This window comes from Phycodurus eques, chromosome 1 (assembly GCF_024500275.1).
Source record: "Phycodurus eques isolate BA_2022a chromosome 1, UOR_Pequ_1.1, whole genome shotgun sequence".
In the NCBI taxonomy this organism is placed as follows: domain Eukaryota; kingdom Metazoa; phylum Chordata; class Actinopteri; order Syngnathiformes; family Syngnathidae; genus Phycodurus; species Phycodurus eques.
Window position 1 is genome coordinate 41,940,794 of NC_084525.1, and position 21,025 is coordinate 41,961,818.

A 21,025-nucleotide genomic window follows, 5' to 3' on the forward strand; every position below is an offset into this window, starting at 1 on the left:
TCACAACTATTAAAAAAGTGCCTTTCTTCGCAGAGTGGAATTACAAATAATGTTGCAGGAAAGCTTCTGGAAACTTGGGGAAAGCAAAATGTATGTCTATTGCTGTGGGCAAATCAACAGATTGTTTCTATGGCCCAGCTGAAGTGTAATGCTACAATTAATTTATTTTTCTATCATTTAATTTTCTCTTTTAATCCATTCACTGCCAGCCGTCCCAGTTCGCATAGATATTGGACTTCTAATGGCGTCAATGGCAGTGAGTGAATTTGAGTGAATTGAGATTGACTGAAGTGTGTGTGGTGGTTCAGACTCAGAAGTCGATACGTATGGTAGTTCTTGTCGCATTAAACATTTATGTAGTCTTGTTTTGGTTGTGCACAGGGGTGAAATACATTTTAAATGGTTGTCGATCAAGTTCTTTAAACTGGGTATAATCACATTAAACATAACTATCCAGCATAAGAATTGTGGATATTGAAAATGCTTAGTGGTTAGTAACTGAGAAACCACTAGCCACAGTGGCTGGTGGGCAAAAAAAAGTTAATGCTAAGCTCTGGCCACATTTTGTTTACATGTACAGGTATTTTCGCTTTAGAGCAGGGGTGTCAAACTCATTTTTGCCGCGGGCCACATCGTAGTTACGGTTTCTCTCAGAGGGCCGTGAAATATAAATGTTGAATCGCCTCCTTATATTATTACACAGACAACAAATCGATGAATAACTAGTTTTGAAATAAAAAGTCAAGGGTAATTCAATGTTCAACTATTATTCAAGTTACTGTACAAAACATGGGTGCAGTATCCCAACTTAATTATTTATTACATATGACAATTAAAAAAATGTGTACAGATTTTAGCAAGAATCATGGCATTTCAAGCAAATGATTTGCTTTCGCAGGCCACATAAAATGGTGTGGCGGGCCAGATCTGGCCCCCGGGCCTTGAGTTTGACACAGACTTTAGAGGTTCAAATAAACAGAGGTTCATGCCCTGAATTTTGAAGTAACATTGAATTTACAGGTACTTACTTTTATCAATGTCTACTCTTCAATTTACAGTAAGCAAAGTTTGTGATGTTTGATTAATAAACTGAAAAACCTGGCATTAAAAACCTGACCTCAACTAGAGAAACGGATGTCATTTTTGGATTCAGCGACGCAATATTGTCCGAAATCAGTTGAAAAAAACAGACGACTTACAACAACAAAAATTCTGTTAGCCAGTGTAATCAGGTCACTGTTACAATCATGCTAGAGATACAGTACAGGAGTTCCACTTACTAAGACCAAGTGACATGACAGACTCAACGCCAACACAATTAGTAACTACAATTTTGCTCAGATTGAAGTCGTCACATTGTGTATATATATAAAGTTAGGGAAATATATATTGACAGCTCATGTGTGCCCTTGTGCATTTTTTTAAAAATTGCTTATTGCACAATGACGGAAAAGAGTAGTTTCAGTGTTCGTATTAAGTAAAAGTTGACAAATTATTAACTTGACCTCAGATCAAAAATGTATAATTATCAGTTGTAAATTGCTGCTGGGTTAATTGTTTTTTTTTATTTTAATGAGAAATCGTTTTCTTTCTGCTATGTCATTAACACTGATTGGTGCTGTGTGTATAAATAAGTGACGTGACGCTGAAACTGGTTGTGCTTTGTCTCTGTTCTACACATTGCATACATTCCATAATGTGTCAACTTAATAGAACTAAAGGAACGCAATATGCGTTCAATAAAGTAGTTTTTTTTAAAGGATTTGTTTGACTTTATTCATATTTGCTGCCACCTTACTCTGTACAAAGTTTAACATCTAAGTGTGCTAACTTTTTAATCATGATACTTTTGGAAGAATATTTCACGTGCCTATTCATTAATGTATCGTTCATTGAGCAACAGCTCTCATCTGCTCATCAATGCTGCACTCATAACGCCACCAGAGGGAGCTGTTGTTTCTCCTAAACGTCTCATGCCATCTCGCACCACACACGCACACACAAAATCCGTCCTGCTCCATGCCTGCTGCAGTGGTACCGAAATAAAGGTGGTCCAGCTGTGACCTGTGGGCCTCCTCCTGGCATCCTGATGTCGACATGTTAGGACATACCTTATGTGGCAATAACTTGTGAAGTGTATTTTTAAAAGAATTCTAGCAACATATTTACTGATATACATATTTCCATGGATGTGTGTGAAAATTGGTATTCAAAGCAGGCCCCAGATATTCTCTATGTGAGCTTTGACCAAAATTTTTAGGGCGACTGAAAATAAATACTGTCAAGTCAGTAGCTGACTTTTAATGGCATTTCCTGGAGCAGACCTGTGTCTGAGAATCTTATCAAACGTATTGCGTATTGCTCTTTTTGGATGAGCTGACTCAAAGACGCAAAGCAGAATCAAGCAACAGTTTCATACAGTTGATATAAAAAGTCTACACACCCCTGTTCAAATGCCACATTTTTGTGATATGAGTTAGGGTAAAAAATAAAATAAAAATAGACCAAGATAAGATTTTCAACGTGTGACCGACAAACTGCACAATTCAATCGGAAAAACAATAAATAAATCCAAAGGGGAAGTAGAAATAAACTATTGTGATAATGTGGTTGCACAGGTTTGCACACCCCCTTAATGACGGAATTAAATTGAATCCTTTGAACATAAAAATGCAGCCCTATGGGGGGGCACAAGCCAGTGCAAACTGTAGGGCGGTCCTAAGCCCGGATAAATGCAGAGGGTTGCCTCAGGAAGGGCATCAGGCTTAAAACTTTGCCGAAGAAATATGAGCGTTCATTACATTACCGGATCGGTTGTGGCCCGGGTTAACAACGTCCGCCACCGGCACCGTCAACCTGCACGGCGTCGGTGGAAATTCAGCTACTGTGGGTCAAAGTCGAAGAAGAAGATGTGGAAAGTAGTTTCTTCGGCAGAAAGAGAAGAGGAAAGCAGAGAGCCTAAAACTGAATGTGGGGACTTTGAATGTTGGGACTATGACAGGAAAATCTCGGGAGTTGGTTAACATGATGATTAGGAGAAAGGTTGATATATTGTGTGTCCAGGTGACCAGGTAGTAAGGCTTGAAGTTTAGGGGCAGGGTTTAAATTATTTTATCATGGTGTAGATGGGAAAATAAATGGAGTCGGGGTCATTTTAAAAGAAAAGTTGGCTAAGAATGTCTTGGAGGTGAAAAGAGTATCAGATCAAGTGATGAGACTGAAACTTGAAATTGAGGGTGTTATGTATAATGTGATTAGTGGCTTCGCCCCACAGGTAGGATGTGACCGAGAGGTGAAAAAGAAATTCTGGAAGGAGCTAGACGAAGTAGTTCTGAGCATCCCAGACAGAGAGAGAGTCGTGATTGTTGCAGATTGTAATGGACATGTTGGTGAAGGAAAAAGGGGTGATGAAGAAGTGATGGGTAAGTACGGCATCCAGGAAAGGAACTTGGAGGGACAGATGGTGGTAGACTTTGCAAAAAGGATGCAAATGGCTGTAGTGAACACTTTTTTCCAGAAGAGGCACGAACATAGGGTGACCTACAAGAGCGAAGAGAGAAGCACGCAGGTGGATTACATCTTGTGCAGACAATGTAATCTGAAGGAGGTTACTGACTGTAAGGTTGTGGTAGGGGAGAGTGTGGCCAGACAGCATAGGATGGTGTTGTGTAAAATGACTCTGGTGGTGGGGAGGAAGATTAGGAAGACAAAGGCAGAGCAGAGAACCATATGGTGGATGCTGAGACAGGACGAGTGTTGTGCAACTTTTCTGGAAGAGGTGAGACAGGCTCTTGGTGGACATGAGGAGCTTCCAGAAGACTGGACCACTGCAGCCAAGGTGAGAGGCAGGCAGGAGAGTACTTGGTGTATCTTCTGGCAGGAAATGAGAGAAGGAGACCTCACAGTACAGGAAATCATACAAGGAAAAGGGTTAGCTAAGAAGAAGTGGGACACTGAGAGGACCGAGGAGAGGCGAAAGGAATACATTGAGATGCGACATAGGGCAAAGGTAGAGGTGGCAAAGGCCAAACAGAAGGAATATGATGACATGTATGCCAGGTTGGACACTAAAGAAGGAGAAAAAGATCTATACAGGTTGGCCAGACAGAGGGATAGAGATGGGCAGGATGTGCAGCAGGTTAGGGTGATTAAGGATAGAGATGGAAATATGTTGACTTGTGCCAGTATGTGCTAGATAGATTGAAAGAGTACTTCGAGGAGTTGGTGAATGAGGAAAATGAGAGAGAAGGGAGAGTAGAAGAGGTAAGTGTGGTGGACCAGGAAGTGGCAATGATTAGTAAGGGGGGAGTTAGAAAGGCATTAAAGCAGATGAAAAATGGAAAGGCAGTTGGTCCTGATGACATTCCTGTGGAGGTATGGAAGCATCTCGGAGAGGTGGCTGTGGAGTTTTTGACCAGCTTGTTCAATAGAATTCTAGTGCGTGAGAAGATGCCTGAGGAATGGAGGAAAAGTGTGCTGGTGCCCATTTTTAAGAACAAAGGTGATGTGCAGAGCTGTGGGAACTACAGAGGAATAAAGTTGATGAGCCACAGAATGAAGATAAGGGAAAGAGTAGTGGAGGCTAGACTCAGGACAGAAGTGAGTATTTGTGAGCAACAGTATGAAAAAATAAGAATATCTAAGTTCAACATTGTAGGCTCCCTGTGTCCCAATCTTGTCAGCAAATTAATGCGAAACACCTGCAAAGGTTCTCCTCAGGCTGTTTCTTGGGTCTCAGTCTGGCTTAGTAGGCTTCCGAATCATGGGGAAGACTGCTGACTTGACGGTTGTGCAAAAAACAATCATTGACACCCTCCATAAGGAGAAAAGTTCTGAAAAAGAAATTGCAAAAGATGCTGGATGCTCACAGAGCGCTGTATCAAAGTACACTAACGGTGTTAAGGGAAAGGCGATGACCGCTGCCTTGAGAGTATTGTCAAGCAACGGCGATTCAGAATCCTGGGGGAGCTTCATAAGGAGTGGATGAGGCTGGTGTCAGTGCATCAAGAACCGCCACATTCAGACGTCTGCATGAGATGGGCTACAGCTGTAGAATTTCATGTGTCAAGTCACTCCTGAACCAAAAACATCAAAAGCGTCTGTGCGAGGCTAAGGAGAAAAAGTACTTTTCTGTTGCCCAGTGGGCCCAAGTACTCTTTTCAGATGAAAGTAAATTTTGTATTTCATTTGGAAATCAAGGTCCCAGAGTCTGGGGTTGGGACTGGCTCCCTGCGGCCTCGACCGGGCGGGCCGGTTGTCAGGGCGCCTCGGTGGGGTTGGCACGCCGCCCTGGTCCCTCGGTCTAGGACGCGTCCCGCCCGCTGGGCTGCTCTCGGGTGGACCCCTGGGCCTGATCCCGCCTCTCGATTGATTGACTGGGTTCCTTAGCCTCCGCGGTGCAGGCACAGCAATTACGGGACACTTCTGCCAGTCATTGTGCATGCAAAACGGTGCCAGTTTACTTGCACGTGTCCGCAGGCACACACCCCGGCGACTTTTTCGCTAGGTGTGGGGCCACTCTCTTATTGCGACAAATAACTCATGGATTGGGTATCCCCTCACTCACACTCTCGTCCAATAGACTTTTATAATTTACAAAGTCACTCCCATCCCACATCAGTTCTACAGCCGGGTTCATGACCCTTGTCCTGTTCTTCCCTCACAGGGTGTAGCACTACTGCCCCATACAACACTCATATCTAATGTTTGATTGTTCTAGATATGTAATGATTTACTTTTCTCATCTTGTTTACAATTAGTGCTTTGTCTTTTGTCTTCGTCTCTCACTACCCTCAAGAAAGATAACACCACAGCGGCATCATAAAAACTCCACTGTGACACATTCAAACTGTTCCGGCATAAAAGGGAAAAAGGTCCGCCATTCTGCTTGACCTAACAACAGGACAGGAAAAAAAATATATATGTTGGCGCCTTTGTTCAAGTGAAAGGAACTCTAAAGGATTCAGCATACCAAGGGCTTTTAGACAATTCATTGCTCCCAACTTTGTGGAAACAGTTTGGGAACGGTCCCTTCCTCTTCCATCATAACTGTGCACCAATGCACAAAGCAAGGACAATAAAGACATGAATGAGAGTTTGGTGTAGACAAAATTGACTGGCCTGGATAGAGTCCTGACACCAACCTCATAGAAGACCTTTGGGATGAATTAGAGTGCAGACTGAAAGCCAGGCCTTCTCGTCCAACATCCGTGTGTGATCTCACAAATATGCTTCTGGAAGAATTGTCAAGAAATCCCTACACACACTCCTAAACCTTGTGGAAAACCTCTTCAGAAGAGTTAAAACTGTTATAGCTGTAAAAGGTGGACTTATGTCATATTTAACCCTATTGATTAAGAAGGGGATGTCACTTCAGATCATATGTGAGTCAAGGCAGGCGAGCTAATACATTGGGCAATATAGTAAATAATATAACATCTATCTATCTATCTATCTATCTATCTATCTATCTATCTATCTATCTATCTATCTATCTATCTATCTATCTATCTATCTATCTATCTGTACAGTGGGAGGAAAATTTCAGCATACAATAAATTGGTCATAAAATCTGGTATGATCTTCATCTAAATCTTTATATAGTATAAACAAACGGAGTCTGCTTAAACTAATACGACACAATTATCAGAGTCAGGTGTGAGCCAACCTAGTGTCCAATCAAAAAGAAAAGGTTGTCCCTTAAATGAGCTCTCTATTGCTGTGAACATTGGCACTTTACCATAGTTCTGAACTTAAAAACACTTGTCTGCAAAAATAATTCCCCCTAAAAATGCTCAGTAGTGATTTAACTGAGTTAAGTGGTTAATTTCAGCCTATATTCATAAGTTTTGTGAGCTGTTTCTTGGGATGATTGCATTGCTCACCTTTGGAAAACAGTTTTGGAAGATGACATAACACAGGCGTTAGCTTTTATGAAGTTTTTGTATGATCGGTGGTGTTATGTAACTGCAGACTTTGATGAGAACTGCTGGCTGTCGACCTGGCATCACGGCGCTGTGTTTGTAATATTTTATTAGGCTTGAACGCTTGAATTGTTTTAGCATATTAAATTAGCGATTGAGCATAATTTTGGGTTGCTATAGCTTTTGTGTTCATGTGAGAAAGTGCAATTGGAAATGATTGCTTGGCTTGAGCGAATGACAAGGGCGTCTTGCAGCCGCTGCCTTGTTTTTGCATTTCAATCAATGACACCTTAATAAAGTGGTCATTTTTCAGCATATAAAATTAGCGATAGGACATAATTTTGGAGTGAACTCCACACAGGCAGGGCCAGGATTTGAACCCCGGTCCTCAGAACTGTGAGGCAGATGTGCCAGTCGTCCACCGGAGTGAAACAGTATATGATAGCAATATACAGCAAGGTATAATACAAATTCTAACAGATTTGGAAGCTCAAGCAAGCTGGCGCGTTTTTATTTTTTTTTTAAATTACTTGAAATTTAAATTACCTCGTTTTGCAGGTAGGGAGTTTCCCTCACCAATGTCCCTTGCAATGAGGTGCTTTAAGTGCATTGGCATCTGCATTTTAATTATATTTAGGATTTTGAGAAATATATACAAACAAATAGCAAGAGAAAATATTTTATTGTAAATAAGTGTAAGTTGTAAGAGAGAAACAAATAGACAAATTTGTAATTTCTATAACATGAAGTTCCAGCCTTACATTTAATTTTTCAATTTTCTCCACATCAAATGAGGCTGTCACTGTTGTTTTAACTTTTTATCTATCCGTCCACCCTTTTCTTCAGCACTTATCCTGTTCAGGGTCGTGGGGTGCTGGAGCTTAATGCAGCTAACTTCAGGCGAAAGGCGTACTCCATCCCAAACCTGTCGCCAGTCAGTTGCAGCGCACATATAGACAATGTGAGCACACAGCGCCCCTGTACCTAATGTATTGTCCCAAGGAAATCGGTGTCAATCACCTTCACTTTCTTACAATTTATTAATATGTCAAATGTCCTCATATGCTTTCAAAACAACAATAGCCTGGAATATGTTAAATCATAAAGGGCGGGGATGTGGATTGCAATAAATTTGAGTATCAGAGAGGAGTTTATTTCAGAAATTCAACAAATGAAACTCATATACAGGGTATGGATTCATTCAACACAAAGGAAAAGGGCAATTCTTACCCAGTTTCTATTATTAAAAATGATTTTGATCATTTCTTATGCAGTATTCTAATTTCTTGTGATGGTGAATTTGGGGTTTTAGTTAGCTGTAAACTGTAGTGATCAAAATTACATAAAGTATAAAAAGATGAAAAGAATAAAATCATGAAATAGCCCAAATCATGAAATAGCCCAGATCATGAAATAGCCCAGTCCCAAGTTTCACATTTTGCATTTAACTTCAGAAATACATTCCTAGTAGCTGATGTTTTTCCCAACATTCATATTTTTTAAAATCCACCTCTATGAGTTCCAATTTTAAACCTTTTCTCATCCGCATTGTGCACACTCTTGTATAAGCTCATGTGCAATGCTGTATTTCAATTGTCAGTGATTTATTTTATTATTATTTTTTTTTTACCAATACAATTCCAGAGATGACAAATTTCTCCTTGTTGGTGGCTGATCATTCCAGATCAAAGTTATTTCTTTCAGTCCAAGATGGAGAGACATGCGCACACCCATCCTCACTAAGTGACTTGGCTGACGCTTTTACGGTTGCCATGGTACCGAACAAGCATCTCTATGCTGGGCAGAAGTAGCCCCTGATTGGTTAATCAGTATTCAGACTGTGTTTGCTGCTGGGCTGAACACTGCTGAAACATTGTGTGTGCATGTGTGTGTGTGTGTGCGCGCAGGCACATGCACCAAATGTCACTTATCACCTGAGACATAAATGATTGCTTTCTCACCACCCATCTCCACATTTCTCTTTCTTCATCGGCCTTCTTGCTCTGAAGGAGAAGTGGGAGGCGGGAACTGTAGGAGGAGGTGGTGGAGGAAGATTGAAAGAGGCAATGGACAGGTAACAGGGGAACATAGGCTGTGATTGAAAAAGCATCTTCAAGATGAAAGAGGAGTGTTGGCAGTTCTAACCTTTGACAGTTTGTGATTGGTCCATTTGCTAGCAATGGACATTCGTACAACCTTGTGTGTATAGTAATATATATGTTGAGAGAAAGGGGTAGAATAACAGGACTGATGAATGTAATTAGAGAATCATTTTTTTTAATGAATGGCTGACTGTCAGCCACTAGTTTTGCTGGAATTCCAAATTTGAATTGCCGGTGAACAGGATCGCAGTTTTACAGATGTAATGGCCAGTCAAACATGCCGTGTCATACCAGGTGGGCTTTTACAAATTCAAACAAATGTAAATATCAGACAAATATAACCCAAGTGAACTTAAAATGCTCTATTCAAATGGTCGTTTCATTTATTTAGGAAAAACCATTGAAATTTACCTGGCCTTCACAATGTTTGGTTAATTTCCACTGATCACACCCAAGCCTGATGACCTCCAGACCAATCAAGAAATCACTTAAAAATAATCTGGCCCGACAAAATCAAGTCGGACAAAATATCTAAAAAGGCTGCAACAAAATGACACGATCCAAAGAAATTCTACAAAAGTCGAGAAATAAAGTAATTGACATCTAAAGGGTTAATAAAGCCATTTCTAAAGCTTTAGGAATCCAGCAAACCATTGGGAGAGCCATTATCCTCAGGTGGAGAAAACATGGAACAGTGGTGAACTTTCCCAGGAGTGGCCGGCGTACAAAGATTACCACAAGAGAACAGCAATGACTCATCCAGGAGGCCACAAAGGAACTCATGACAACTTCTAAAGAACTGCAGGCCTCCCTTACCTCAGTTAAGGTCAATTTTCATGACACAACGATAAGGGAGAGACTGGACAAAAATGGCATCCATGGCAGATTTCCAAGGCGAAAACCACTGCTGACCAAAAAGAACAAACTGTAAAGGCTTGTCTTACTTTTTGAAAAAAAAAACGAAAAAAAAACCACGTGAATGATTCCCCTGACTTTTGGGAGAATATTATAATGGACTGACGAGATGAAAGTTGAGCTTTTTGGAAGGTGTGTGTCTTGTTATATCTGGAGTAAACGTACCACAGCATTTCAGAAAAAGAACATCATTCCAACAGTAAAGCATGATGGTGGTAGTGTGATGGTTTTGGGCTGATTTGCTCCTTCAGGACCTGGACAAGTTGCTGTGATTGATGGAACCATGAATTCTGCTTTTGAACAGAAAATCTTGAAGGAGAATGTTTAGCCATCCGTTTGCGACCTCAAGCTGAAGCGCACTTGAGTTCTGCAGCAGGATAACGATCCAAAACACACCAGCAAGTCAACTTCTGAATGGCTAAAAAAACAAAATGAAGGTTTTGTAGTGGTCGAGTCAAACTCCAGACTTGAATCCGATTGAAATGCATTGGCATGACCTTAAAAAGGCCGTTCATGCTCGAAATCCCTCCATTTTCTGAACTGAACTGCAAAAATATAAGAATTTGAGAAGGAGGCCAATACTTTTCACAGCCCTGTACCTGTGGATGAAAACTTAACACGAAGATAGTCTGTAACAGAAATGCACGAGTCCAGTCACAAACTGGAACCAACAGTTTTAAAATAGCCACACTCCTTTAATTTCTTGGCCAACCACCTCTTCCTGAACAATCGCGGCATGTTTGTGGTTCCATAACTAAATACAGGAAGTACAGCGGCTGAAATATGTATTTAACGCGTCACCATTTTCTCATTAAATATATTTACAAAGGTGGTATTGACATGAAAATGTCACCAGATGTTGGGAACAACCTAAGTAATCCATACATACAAAGAAAGTAGAACAAATGAGCTCAGAAATTAAGTTGTGTGTAATCATTTGAAATGACACAGGGAAAAAGTATTGAACCCGCCAACTGGTATTTATTTAATACTTTGTACAAAAGCCTTGCAATGACAGCTTCAAGACGTCTCTTGTATGGAGAAACTAGTCCTATGCATTGCTCAGGTGTGATTTTGCCCCATTCTTCCACAAAAGCAGTCTTCAAATCTTCAAGGTTCCATGTACTTCTTTAATGGACCTTGAGTTTCTGTTCTTTCAATAGATTTTCGATTGGATTCAAGTCAGGTGATTGGCTGGGCCATTCCAGCAGCTTTATTTGTTTTCGTTGAAACCAATTTAGAGTTTCTTTGGCAGTATGTTTGGATCATTATCCTGCTGAAATGTCCACCCTTGTTTCATTTTCATCATCTTCGTAGATAGCAGCAGATTTCTGTCAATGTCTTGGTACATTTGCCCATTCATCTTTCCTTCAATAATGTGAAGCTTACCAGTATCATTTGCTGAAAATCATGTTCCTACCTCCGAACTTCACTGTTGGTATGGCGTATTTAGCTTGATGTGCAGTGCCATTTCTCCTCCAAATGTGGGGTGCATTATAGCATCCAAACAGTTAAATTTTGCTCTCCGACCAGACAATATTCTCCCAGTATTTAACTGGTTTGTCCAAATGCTGTTCAGCAAACTTCAAACAAGCTTTGACATTCTTTTTTTTCAGCAATGGGGTCTTGCGTGGTGAGCGTGCATACAGGCCATGGCGGCGGAGAGCATTACTCACTATTTTCATTTTGACAACAGTACCTGCAAATTCCAGGTCTTTTTGAAGCTCTCCACAGGTGGTCCTTGGCTCTCGGCCAACTCTTCCGATTATTCTTTGCGCTCCTCTGTCATAAATCTTGCGAGGAGCACCTGATCGAGGCAAATTTATGATGGTATGATTGGCTTTCTACTTACATGTTATGGCCCCAACTGTGCTCCCTGGAACATTCTGTAGCTTAGATCTGCGCCTGTAACCAATGCTATCGTTATGTTTCGCAACAATTAGTTTGTGATGGTCTTGAGACAGCTCTTTGCTCTTACCCATCATGAGATGTGTCTTGACTCACACCTTGGTAATGAGACCTTTTTGTCAATTAGGACTGAACCAGCTGATATTCATTTGCATTGACAAGGGGCTGGATTGCGTTTTGATTATTGGTTGATTTTAGGTGTTGTCATGGCTTTCCATGCCGTTTTGCACCACCCTTTCTTGTGTGTTCAATACTTCTTCACTGTGACATTTCACATTTTTACACACAACTTAATTTCCGAGCTTATTTGTTCTATTTTCTTTGTATCTATGGATTACTTGGATTGTTCCCAACATCTGGTGAAATCTTCCGGTCAATAGCACCTTTGAACATATATTTAGTGAAAAAAATGGTTCTGTGTTAAATACTTATTTCAGCTCCTATATATGTGGAGCCTCAAAAGATTGTTTCCCAATAAGAACACGGGGGTCACAGTGAGGTGATTTATTGGTTTGTATGTGCGAGGGTCAATCGTCTGATGTGAGGCGAGAAGTCGCTGTCAACTGTCCTGTTGAATCGCTTACTCCCGCCATGTCTCTGTGTGTGGCAGGCTTTAACTAATCCTATTATCATGTGGAAGCCTTATTTTTCAAATTTGTGTTTCAGTGTACAGATCAGGCACACCCACTGGGCAACCAACATTCCCTCCCACCCCCTCCCCGGTCAAAGTGACCATTGGAAGACGCAGTTGGATATCTACATGGCTCCATGTGATAACAGCCGAAAGGGACGTGACGGATGTGATAGACCTGTGTGTTTGTGTGTCTGTAGACGCACATGGAGGGAAGTGTTTCTGTTTTTTTTTATGATAATGAAGCAGACAGACGCTCCTCAACACCACCTGGAACTCAGAAAGTGTATGTGGCAGATGAGAGAACAACTTGGTCCTGTTGGAATAAAAGACAGACAATGGAAATATTTTGCACTATGTGATAACAAAATATTGACATGCGTGTGTCTAGGACCAAAATGCTGTACATCAGACCACTGGAATAGTTGTAAATGACTTCATATCTACTGTGACAAATCCGGTGTCAAGCGTGTAAGGAACAACGCAGTTCACTTCAAAGTCCAGATAAAGAGTCTCTCTAGATTTGGGAGAGGTTAGCTGGGTCAGAACATGTAATGCTCTGTAATCCACAGACAGCAGGACGGGCAAACTCACACTGCGATGTGGTTGTAGCAAAACATCGCACTGCCATGGGGACATGCAAACAGCAAATGCGAAGGCAGAACCCATGGCCAAGTACAAAAGGGTGAGGTGATTAGGGAAGAACTACAAGTTGGGAAGTTCAGGAGCAGGCAGGGTTGGCAACAGAAGCTCATCCCACCAAAACGTGCCGGAGGATCTTGCATGGGAGTGTAGACGACAATCTGGCCTTGAGTGAGTGAGCAAGAGAGGCTTAGTGGCTGGTTGCTGATCAGGCACCTGTGTGCCCCGGCAAGCAGCGGCGATGAGGTGGTCGTGGCTGACTGGCAGAATGGAAGGGTGAATGGAAAAACACCGGGAGAGCACACAGGTGACCGATGGTGCCGAACTGTGACATTTTGCTTTGCAGCTGTGCTTTTATTATGGAGTAAGATAAGGCCTTTACCGTATCTTTTTGTTCTGCACTGCAAAGACAAATAACTAAATTACATCATTTACAAGTGAACGCAATTATTTAGTCCTTGTGTGTTTAAAGTCCAAGTGCATCATGATTGGCCGCTCATTGGCTCATCTGGAAGTGTGTGCAAATGTGTAATTTTTAATGTTGTGATTTATTAAATCAACACAGTGTATTGCAGGCAATACATAAGTAACTCAACAAGTCATGCTTTCTTTCTATAAATCTTTTATTTAATATTGTTCTGATCTGTGTGTATACAATAAGTTGGACACAAACTGTACAATATTTGCATATTATGGATGTTAGTGGAACTGAACATATACTGAAAGACAGTCAGCACTCGCAACATTTTGCTACCAACTTACTGTAACAATACAGGATTAACACTGGTGAAATGCTGGGCATCAGCTTGCTTTAATTACTGGTGCCATTAATCTTTACACGAGCCGAAAAACAAAAATACATGAAAGACAATATATAAATAAAAAAAGACACCAACCATCATGACTGTAAAGCATTTCGTCCAATGCAAATTACAGTTGTAGCAGAGTTGGACAATATAAGTGGTGGGCAAATCTTTGTGCTTAAGGGCCACATTCAATTTTTAAGAAGGACAGATGAGCCAGGTAATTCGTAGCTGAGATTTAAAGAAAAGTTAAAGTGTCTGTAAAATACCTAATTTGAATAACAAAATATAAATAATTATCATGTTTCATATATACCGCTTATCCTCATGAGGCTCACCTGTGAGCTGGAGTTTACGTATTCCAGCTTTAGACAAATAACCATTCATTTTTAATTAACAAGCATGTTATTTGGAATGCAAGTGGAAATCAGAGTAAACCCACGTGATATTTAAAACAAATCAATTAAACAAATAAATACATGAAAATGAATAAATGCTACTTTAATTAGGGGGAATCCATTTAAATTAATGCAACAAATATAACAAGACTCCTGATAATGTAAATGCTCAATGGGCCGGATTAAAAAAACAGATTTTACCCACCCCTTAGCTACATGCTGATTTGTATTCATTACATATTTCCTACATGACCACATGCATTAGCCCCTACCACCCCATGTTTCTGGACCTTTTTAGAACACGTGCAACAAGTGGAAAAGTCCAAGCATTGAAAGGAGGTGGAGATAAGTGCTCTGGCTAACCTCTTTACAGCCAAGACAACAGAGTGGACCAAAGGATCATTGACAAGTGTATGCATGTAGTAAGGCGTTCTTCTGTTCGAGGAACAGAGTGAACCTGAAGGAAACAGGCTACATCATGAGCACAGTTCTAACCATCACATGTCCTTGGCTTGTGTCACTAAAACGTGCCCGCGCTGCTGACAAGCTACGGCTGCAGGTCCACGCTCAAACACACGCCCCTTGCAGTGGTACATGAGTGGAAATTAAAAAGATTTCCAGGTTTGTCATGATTGCTCCCTTCAAATTAAAGCAGATGCTCTTTCTTTGCACACAGAGTGCAGTTAGAGCTCATAATTGTAGCTTTGGCGCCAGCCAGGCTAACTATGGAGATGCTCACCTTAATTGGGATGTGTGATTAGGAACCTGGAAGACCCTGTTATACGTATCTGCATCTTTGGTCCATGGCCCCGGAAATTATTCTTGAACACGTGTGAGAGATCTTCAAAAGCTGCATTCCCCCAGGTGCTAACCCAACAAGCTGAAGATTGATAATACAGTGTTGAAGTGCACAATGAAGAACATTCCTTCCCAGTAAAAAAGCAACATGTACTGCATGATGACCATAATGTGTCCAACTCCAATTTTACATGATGCTGGTTATGTACAATAGGTCAGAAGGGTTCCAATGATAACATCAGCTCAAATGAAACCGTGAACAAAACTCCATTTTAAAAAAAATGTCACAACTGAGAAAAAATAAAAAAATTTTGGGCCCACGATGAGAGCTCATGTATATTGTGAAGAACAACACACACAATTGGAATGTGATCTCTTTGTTGTTGGACAGACAACTTTATCCAGTTTATCCCCGGGACTCTACTGGTGGGATAAAATGATGACAGGCATGATTGTCAGGGCTTGTTTTCTGATCGTTTCCTAGCAACCATAATAGCGCGACAAGAGTGCTACAATACACAGCAAAGAGCCACATTTTGTCTACAAAAGACAATTACAACACTGGCCAAAAGACTCATCAAGAGATGGCCCTCACAGTGGAACATCGTGTGAGGCACACTGGAGCACACGATTCTGCATGTGAACATTTGGTCTACAGTGGAACCTCTAAGGGCCTCCGATTTGTTCAAATTTAGAAATCAATGTGAAGGTTAGTCTTCTCACAGATGCAGCGAATGTGTTTCATGAACTTTGTTGTTGAATAACAATGCATGTCACCTCGCATCTCCAAAACCATCGCTTTTCATCTACACATCCATTTTCTTCACCGCTTATCCTCACTAGGGTCGTGGGCTGTTGGAGCCTATCCCAGCTATCTTCGGGCGAGAGGCGGGGTACACCCTGAACTGGTTGCCAGCCAATCGCAGGGCAGATAGAAACAAACAACCATTCACACTCACATTCACACCTATGGGTAATTCAGAGTCTCCAATCAACCTACTACGCATGTTTTTTTTCGGGATGTGGGAGTAAACTGTAGTACCCAGAGAAAACCCACCCAGGCATGGGGAGAACATGCAAACTCCACACAAGCGGGGCCGGGATTTGAAACCCAGTCCTCAGAACTGTGAGGCAGATGTGCTAACCAGTCGTTCACCATTGCTTTACAGGAAACCAAAATTAAACGGGATGTTTGTTAAATCCTTGATAACATTGTATCACCCCTCCTTGAGCCGTCACCTTATCGTGGTGGAGGGGTTTGTGTGTCCCAATGATCCTAGGAGCTAAGTTGTCTGGGGCTGCTCGAAGGCGAGCGCCTGGTGGCCGGGCCTGCACACATGGGGCCCGCCCGGGCACAGCCCGAAAGGGTAATGTGGGTCCCCCTTCCCATGGGCTCACCACCTGTGGGAGGGGCCATAGGGGTCGGGTGCAGTGTGAACTGGGCGGTGGCCGAAGGCGGGGACCGCCGAGTTTGAAGCGCCTGGGATGAGAATCAGCACCTCCAAATCTAAGACCATGGTCCTCAGTCGGAAAAGAGTGGAGTGCCCTCTTCGGGTCGGGGATTAGATCCTGCCCCAAGTGGAGGAGTTCAAATAGTTTGGGGTCTTCACAAGTGAGGGAAGAATGGAATGGGAGATCGACCGGCGGATCGATCCAGCGTCTACAGTGATGCGGACTTTGTATCGGTCCGTTGTGGTGAAGAAGGAGCTAAGCCAAAAGGCGAAGCTCTCAATTTACGATCTACGTTCCTACCCTCACCCATGGTCAGGAGCTGTGGGTTGTGACCGAAAGAACAAGATTTCAGATACAAGCGGCCGAAATGAGTTTTCTCCGCAGGCTGTCCGGGCTCTCCCTTAGAGATTGGGTGAGAAGCTCGGTCATCCGGGAGGGGCTCAGAGTAGAGCCGCTGCTCTTCCGCATTGAAAGGAGTCAGATGAGGTGGCTCGGGCATCTGATTAGGATGCCTCCCGGACGCCTCCCGGGTGAGGGGACAACCCAGGACACGCTGGCGAGACTATGTCTCTCGGCTGGCCTGGGAACACGACGTTCATTGCTCACGCACATTTTGGCAACAATGACCCCAAGCTTTGCCATTTCATCATCAGTTACATTATAAATTATAAATGTTGTTAAGTAATGCTGTAAAACACAAAATATGTATACTTTATAGACTATACTGTATTTATATGCCTTGGCAGAGGCTGAGACTTAAATGCCGTGTTGCCGTTGAGTTGAGTGAGTAGGTACCAACCACAAAGTAGGCTGGTCAGTACATCAGTGATTTCAAATCCACCTGTTTTGCAAGCCTTATGTCATTTATTGCTTTTTGCATTCAATCAACAAACCGCATCGATGTCAAATTTAAACCATATCACAGACTCATTTTGACCTATGTTTAAAATATTGGTCAATAAATTGTAAAAATAACAGACCCATGAGGAGACTGACTAATAGCATTGATTTGTTGAAATTATTAAATTGACCAAATTTGGACATAGGATATTTCCATGTTTATGTATAGGATTTTAAACATCTTAACCAATTTAAATTGTCTGTCTTTGTTTATAAAATGCGAGGAATGCATATATGATGAGGGAAAAAAATGTGGATACGTACTTATTGCTCTTACACAGCGTGTGCTGTATTCAAGTGACCACCACAGCACGCCACATACACGCAACCATATTGCCAGATGTCTGGCATAGTCCCAATTCTGACCTGTGAGAGGTAGCATGGTGCCACAGGGCATCGAGACTGATGAAAACCAAAAAGTAGGAAGAGTAGGAGAAAGTATTACAAAAGCTCAGCAGAACTCTGTGTTGACCAAACACATTAGGATTTATGATTGTAAATATTTAACGTTTAACTTTTCTGATTGTCGGCCCTGATCGTTTTTCAAGCAAATCGGAGAGGGGGGAAAAAAATAGTAAATAAATAAATAAATAAATAATCACACATAGCGCATCCTAAACCACAGGATAACAGCCTCGAATTATCTTTTATCGTTTTTTTTTATTATTATAATTGGGCCTTTGCCAACTGATCAGAAGGGGTTAAGAAGGCTCAAAATCGGCCTTATAATTTGTTTGAAACTCTTCTTCTCTTTTCATGTTCTCCTCTTCACACCTCTCGTTTAGGCTGTTGCTTTTGTAATTAGTGTTTGTGTAAAAAAAAAAAAAAAGCAGCTATTCCTTTGCTTAATTGCGATCTCACGATCTGCAATCTACAGGCATAATTTTATTTTTTGAAAAGATGGTGTGCCTTTGCAAATAGTAGAAGCGCTGTGGTGTTCGACTTTACAGAGGTTCCACTGTATATAAACCAAATGGCATCAGATCAGACAATCTACAACAACTTCCCATTGAGACGACAGCAGAAATACAGTTATAATGACAGTTTTGTGATAGGAATACTGAGCTCGCAATAATTTGTTGTCGTAGGTGCGTAGCAGACAAGTCATTGCAGCGCAAATAATTGAACAAGACGTTGCTGTACGAGAAATGAGGGTACGGCACACTGCCCCCTCCAGTCTGGTGTTTCTGCAACTGTGAAGCCTTTGTGTGTCAGTGCTTTGGCCCATGGTGCTGACAACCTGTTGCTGAGGCGATACAGCTCGTCTGATTAGTCACACAGCCTTACAAAAGTCAAATGTGTATGTAAAATGTGTAAAATAATTTATTTTAATCATAGAATCAGAACTTCTGCATGTTCTCCTTTTCTAATCCACTGGCCTCCCTTTCATTCATGCACTGTCTTGCTGCAACTGACCTTCATTGTTCATCTGCCCAGTGCACCTCTTGGTTCTCTTCCACCTGTTCCCTACCCACCTCAGATAACAATGTCATCTGCAAACATCATAGTCAACAGAGATCATCTGTCCATCACCATAGCAAATAATAAGAGGCTCAGAGAGGATCCTTGATGTAGTCCCACCTCCACCTTGAAGTCTTCTGTCACTCCAACAGCACACCTCACCACTGTCTTATTGTTCACATACTGTACATGGCCTGGTCTAGTCTAACATACTTCTCTGCTACACCCATTTTTTCCCCATTTCCTCATACAGTATCACAGGTCCTCCATTGGTACCATAAATGGCTGGTTTGGACCAAAATGACTGACATGGAGACATTGAGACATTTTTGTGCGTCCTTTTATGATAGATATGTCCATCCTAATTCAAGTTGGTGAAATTGGTGTGCCCACCCCTGCTCCATTGCCATCCTGAACCGCAGCATCTCTTTCACTGGCACAGACAAGACAAGAGGTATCACAGTATCCTTACCTTCTAAGGGACAGTTTCTAAACAACTACCAGTTCAGTTCAGTTCACTGGCGTCTAAACAGAAAGTCTGGTTCTTGAACAAGGCTTAAAGTCCTGAACAGATTAGAGCCATGTTGATGGTCACAGTGAGGAATCTATTTGGTTTGCTTTCGTTGTGCTGTGCTAGCCACACAAGTTCATCATGTGATATTCTGATTGTGGCTAAAGTCTCTGCACTATAGTTACGGTCCAACCATCGCTGGCAAAAATCACCATGTTAAAAACCGTTATCACTACAATACCTGCATATCACGTCACGCTTCACATAATCGACACATTGTGGCTTTAACATGATTTACCCTGTTCACTTTTACCCTCCTACCTTTAAATCCAAGTTAATGTGAAGGCAGCAGGTTATGATACACTGTCATAAATGAGAGCTCACTTTTGTCCCACAAGGTACAGTCCCCGTGTGTGGTACACAAGACTATTTGTTCGATGCCATGCTGTTTGTACCCTTTTCAGCATCCAAACAATAAAAGTCATGGGTCCAAGCCGTTGTACACCATCACTGTACTGTAAGTACAGCTATGTACTTTTTCTCTGAGAGTGTAGCTTTGCGCCTTTCCCTTCAGCTACATTCTAAGTGTCCTTTGCTATTTCATGTAAACAGTAATGCTGCTCAAAGCTCTGCTTTCATTTGCTTGGGGGCTCCAAACATATTAAATCTCTTCGGTTATAGCTACATGCCAATTTGAAAAGGTCCTTGCTAGAATTCTTGAATGGCTACATATGTACGAGGTGGTAGCATTCTTTAGGTGCTTGGCAGGGAGGTAGCAACTGAAGTCTATTCTGTATCTGTACAACTGTGCAAGCTCGGTCTTCACCAGCGTTTTGTGTCCTTAAACCAACTGCATACAAAGAAATAACGAAGCATGCTCGACCGTATCTGTCAAATAAGAACCAAACTGGTGAGGTCAGATACAGAACATTGTGTGTCAGATCAGATGCATCTTTAGCACTCCATTATGTTTATCTGGATGCTTTCAAATCCATTCTGTGGAGCTTGTGTGTGTGTGTTTGAGGCAAGCATACCTGGCAACTGAACACTATTAGAGGAGGACAAGCAGGCCTCGAAGTAACAGACTGTCACAGGTAAACATCGGTGGAGATGACACATTTGTATCTTTGTTTGTTTGTTTCATTTTAAGAATACCCTTTCGGGCAAGGCGAGATCATACTGCTGCCACTTCATCTTCTTCCTCTTTGCCCCTCAGCCGCCGACAACAGCAGTTCTGTCTTACAATGTGAGCAGTGGGGTGCTGGGTGCGCACTTGCTGTTGACCGGTCTCAACTTGACTGAGTTTTTTTTGTTGCATTTGTTGCAGAATCGCTTACTTTTCCTGGCCTCTGGTTGCTTGTGGGTGGAAAGGGGATGTTGGGGTGGGGAGGAGCGGGCTATGTCTCCTCCTTGGCAGGTTTGCTGACAGGCTTTCCGCCATTCATGACCACTGGCTCGCTGGTTGTGCTTTTGGAAGGCGGGCCCCCGGCGATCTTAGGCGCCGCCTCCCCTATGTCATGCAGTGAAGGCTCTCTGTACATTGCAACTAGAGAGGTTCGGTAGGGAGGTGGCCAAGGGGGA

At 42.0% G+C, this 21,025-nt stretch overlaps 1 protein-coding gene across 2 annotated transcripts in view; it reads right to left on the bottom strand.

Moving 5' to 3' along the window:
• Positions 1-13,763: 13,763 nt before the first annotated feature.
• The window catches only part of LOC133410915 (fibroblast growth factor 14-like), a 69,151-nt gene continuing 61,889 nt past the window's right edge, over positions 13,764-21,025 (bottom strand). For both annotated transcript variants that reach the window (XM_061692567.1, XM_061692576.1), the window contains exon 5: positions 13,764-20,990. In XM_061692567.1, the coding sequence (XP_061548551.1) occupies positions 20,842-20,990 (149 nt within the window). In that variant the 3' untranslated portion in view covers positions 13,764-20,841. The remainder of the gene's footprint in view (positions 20,991-21,025) is intronic.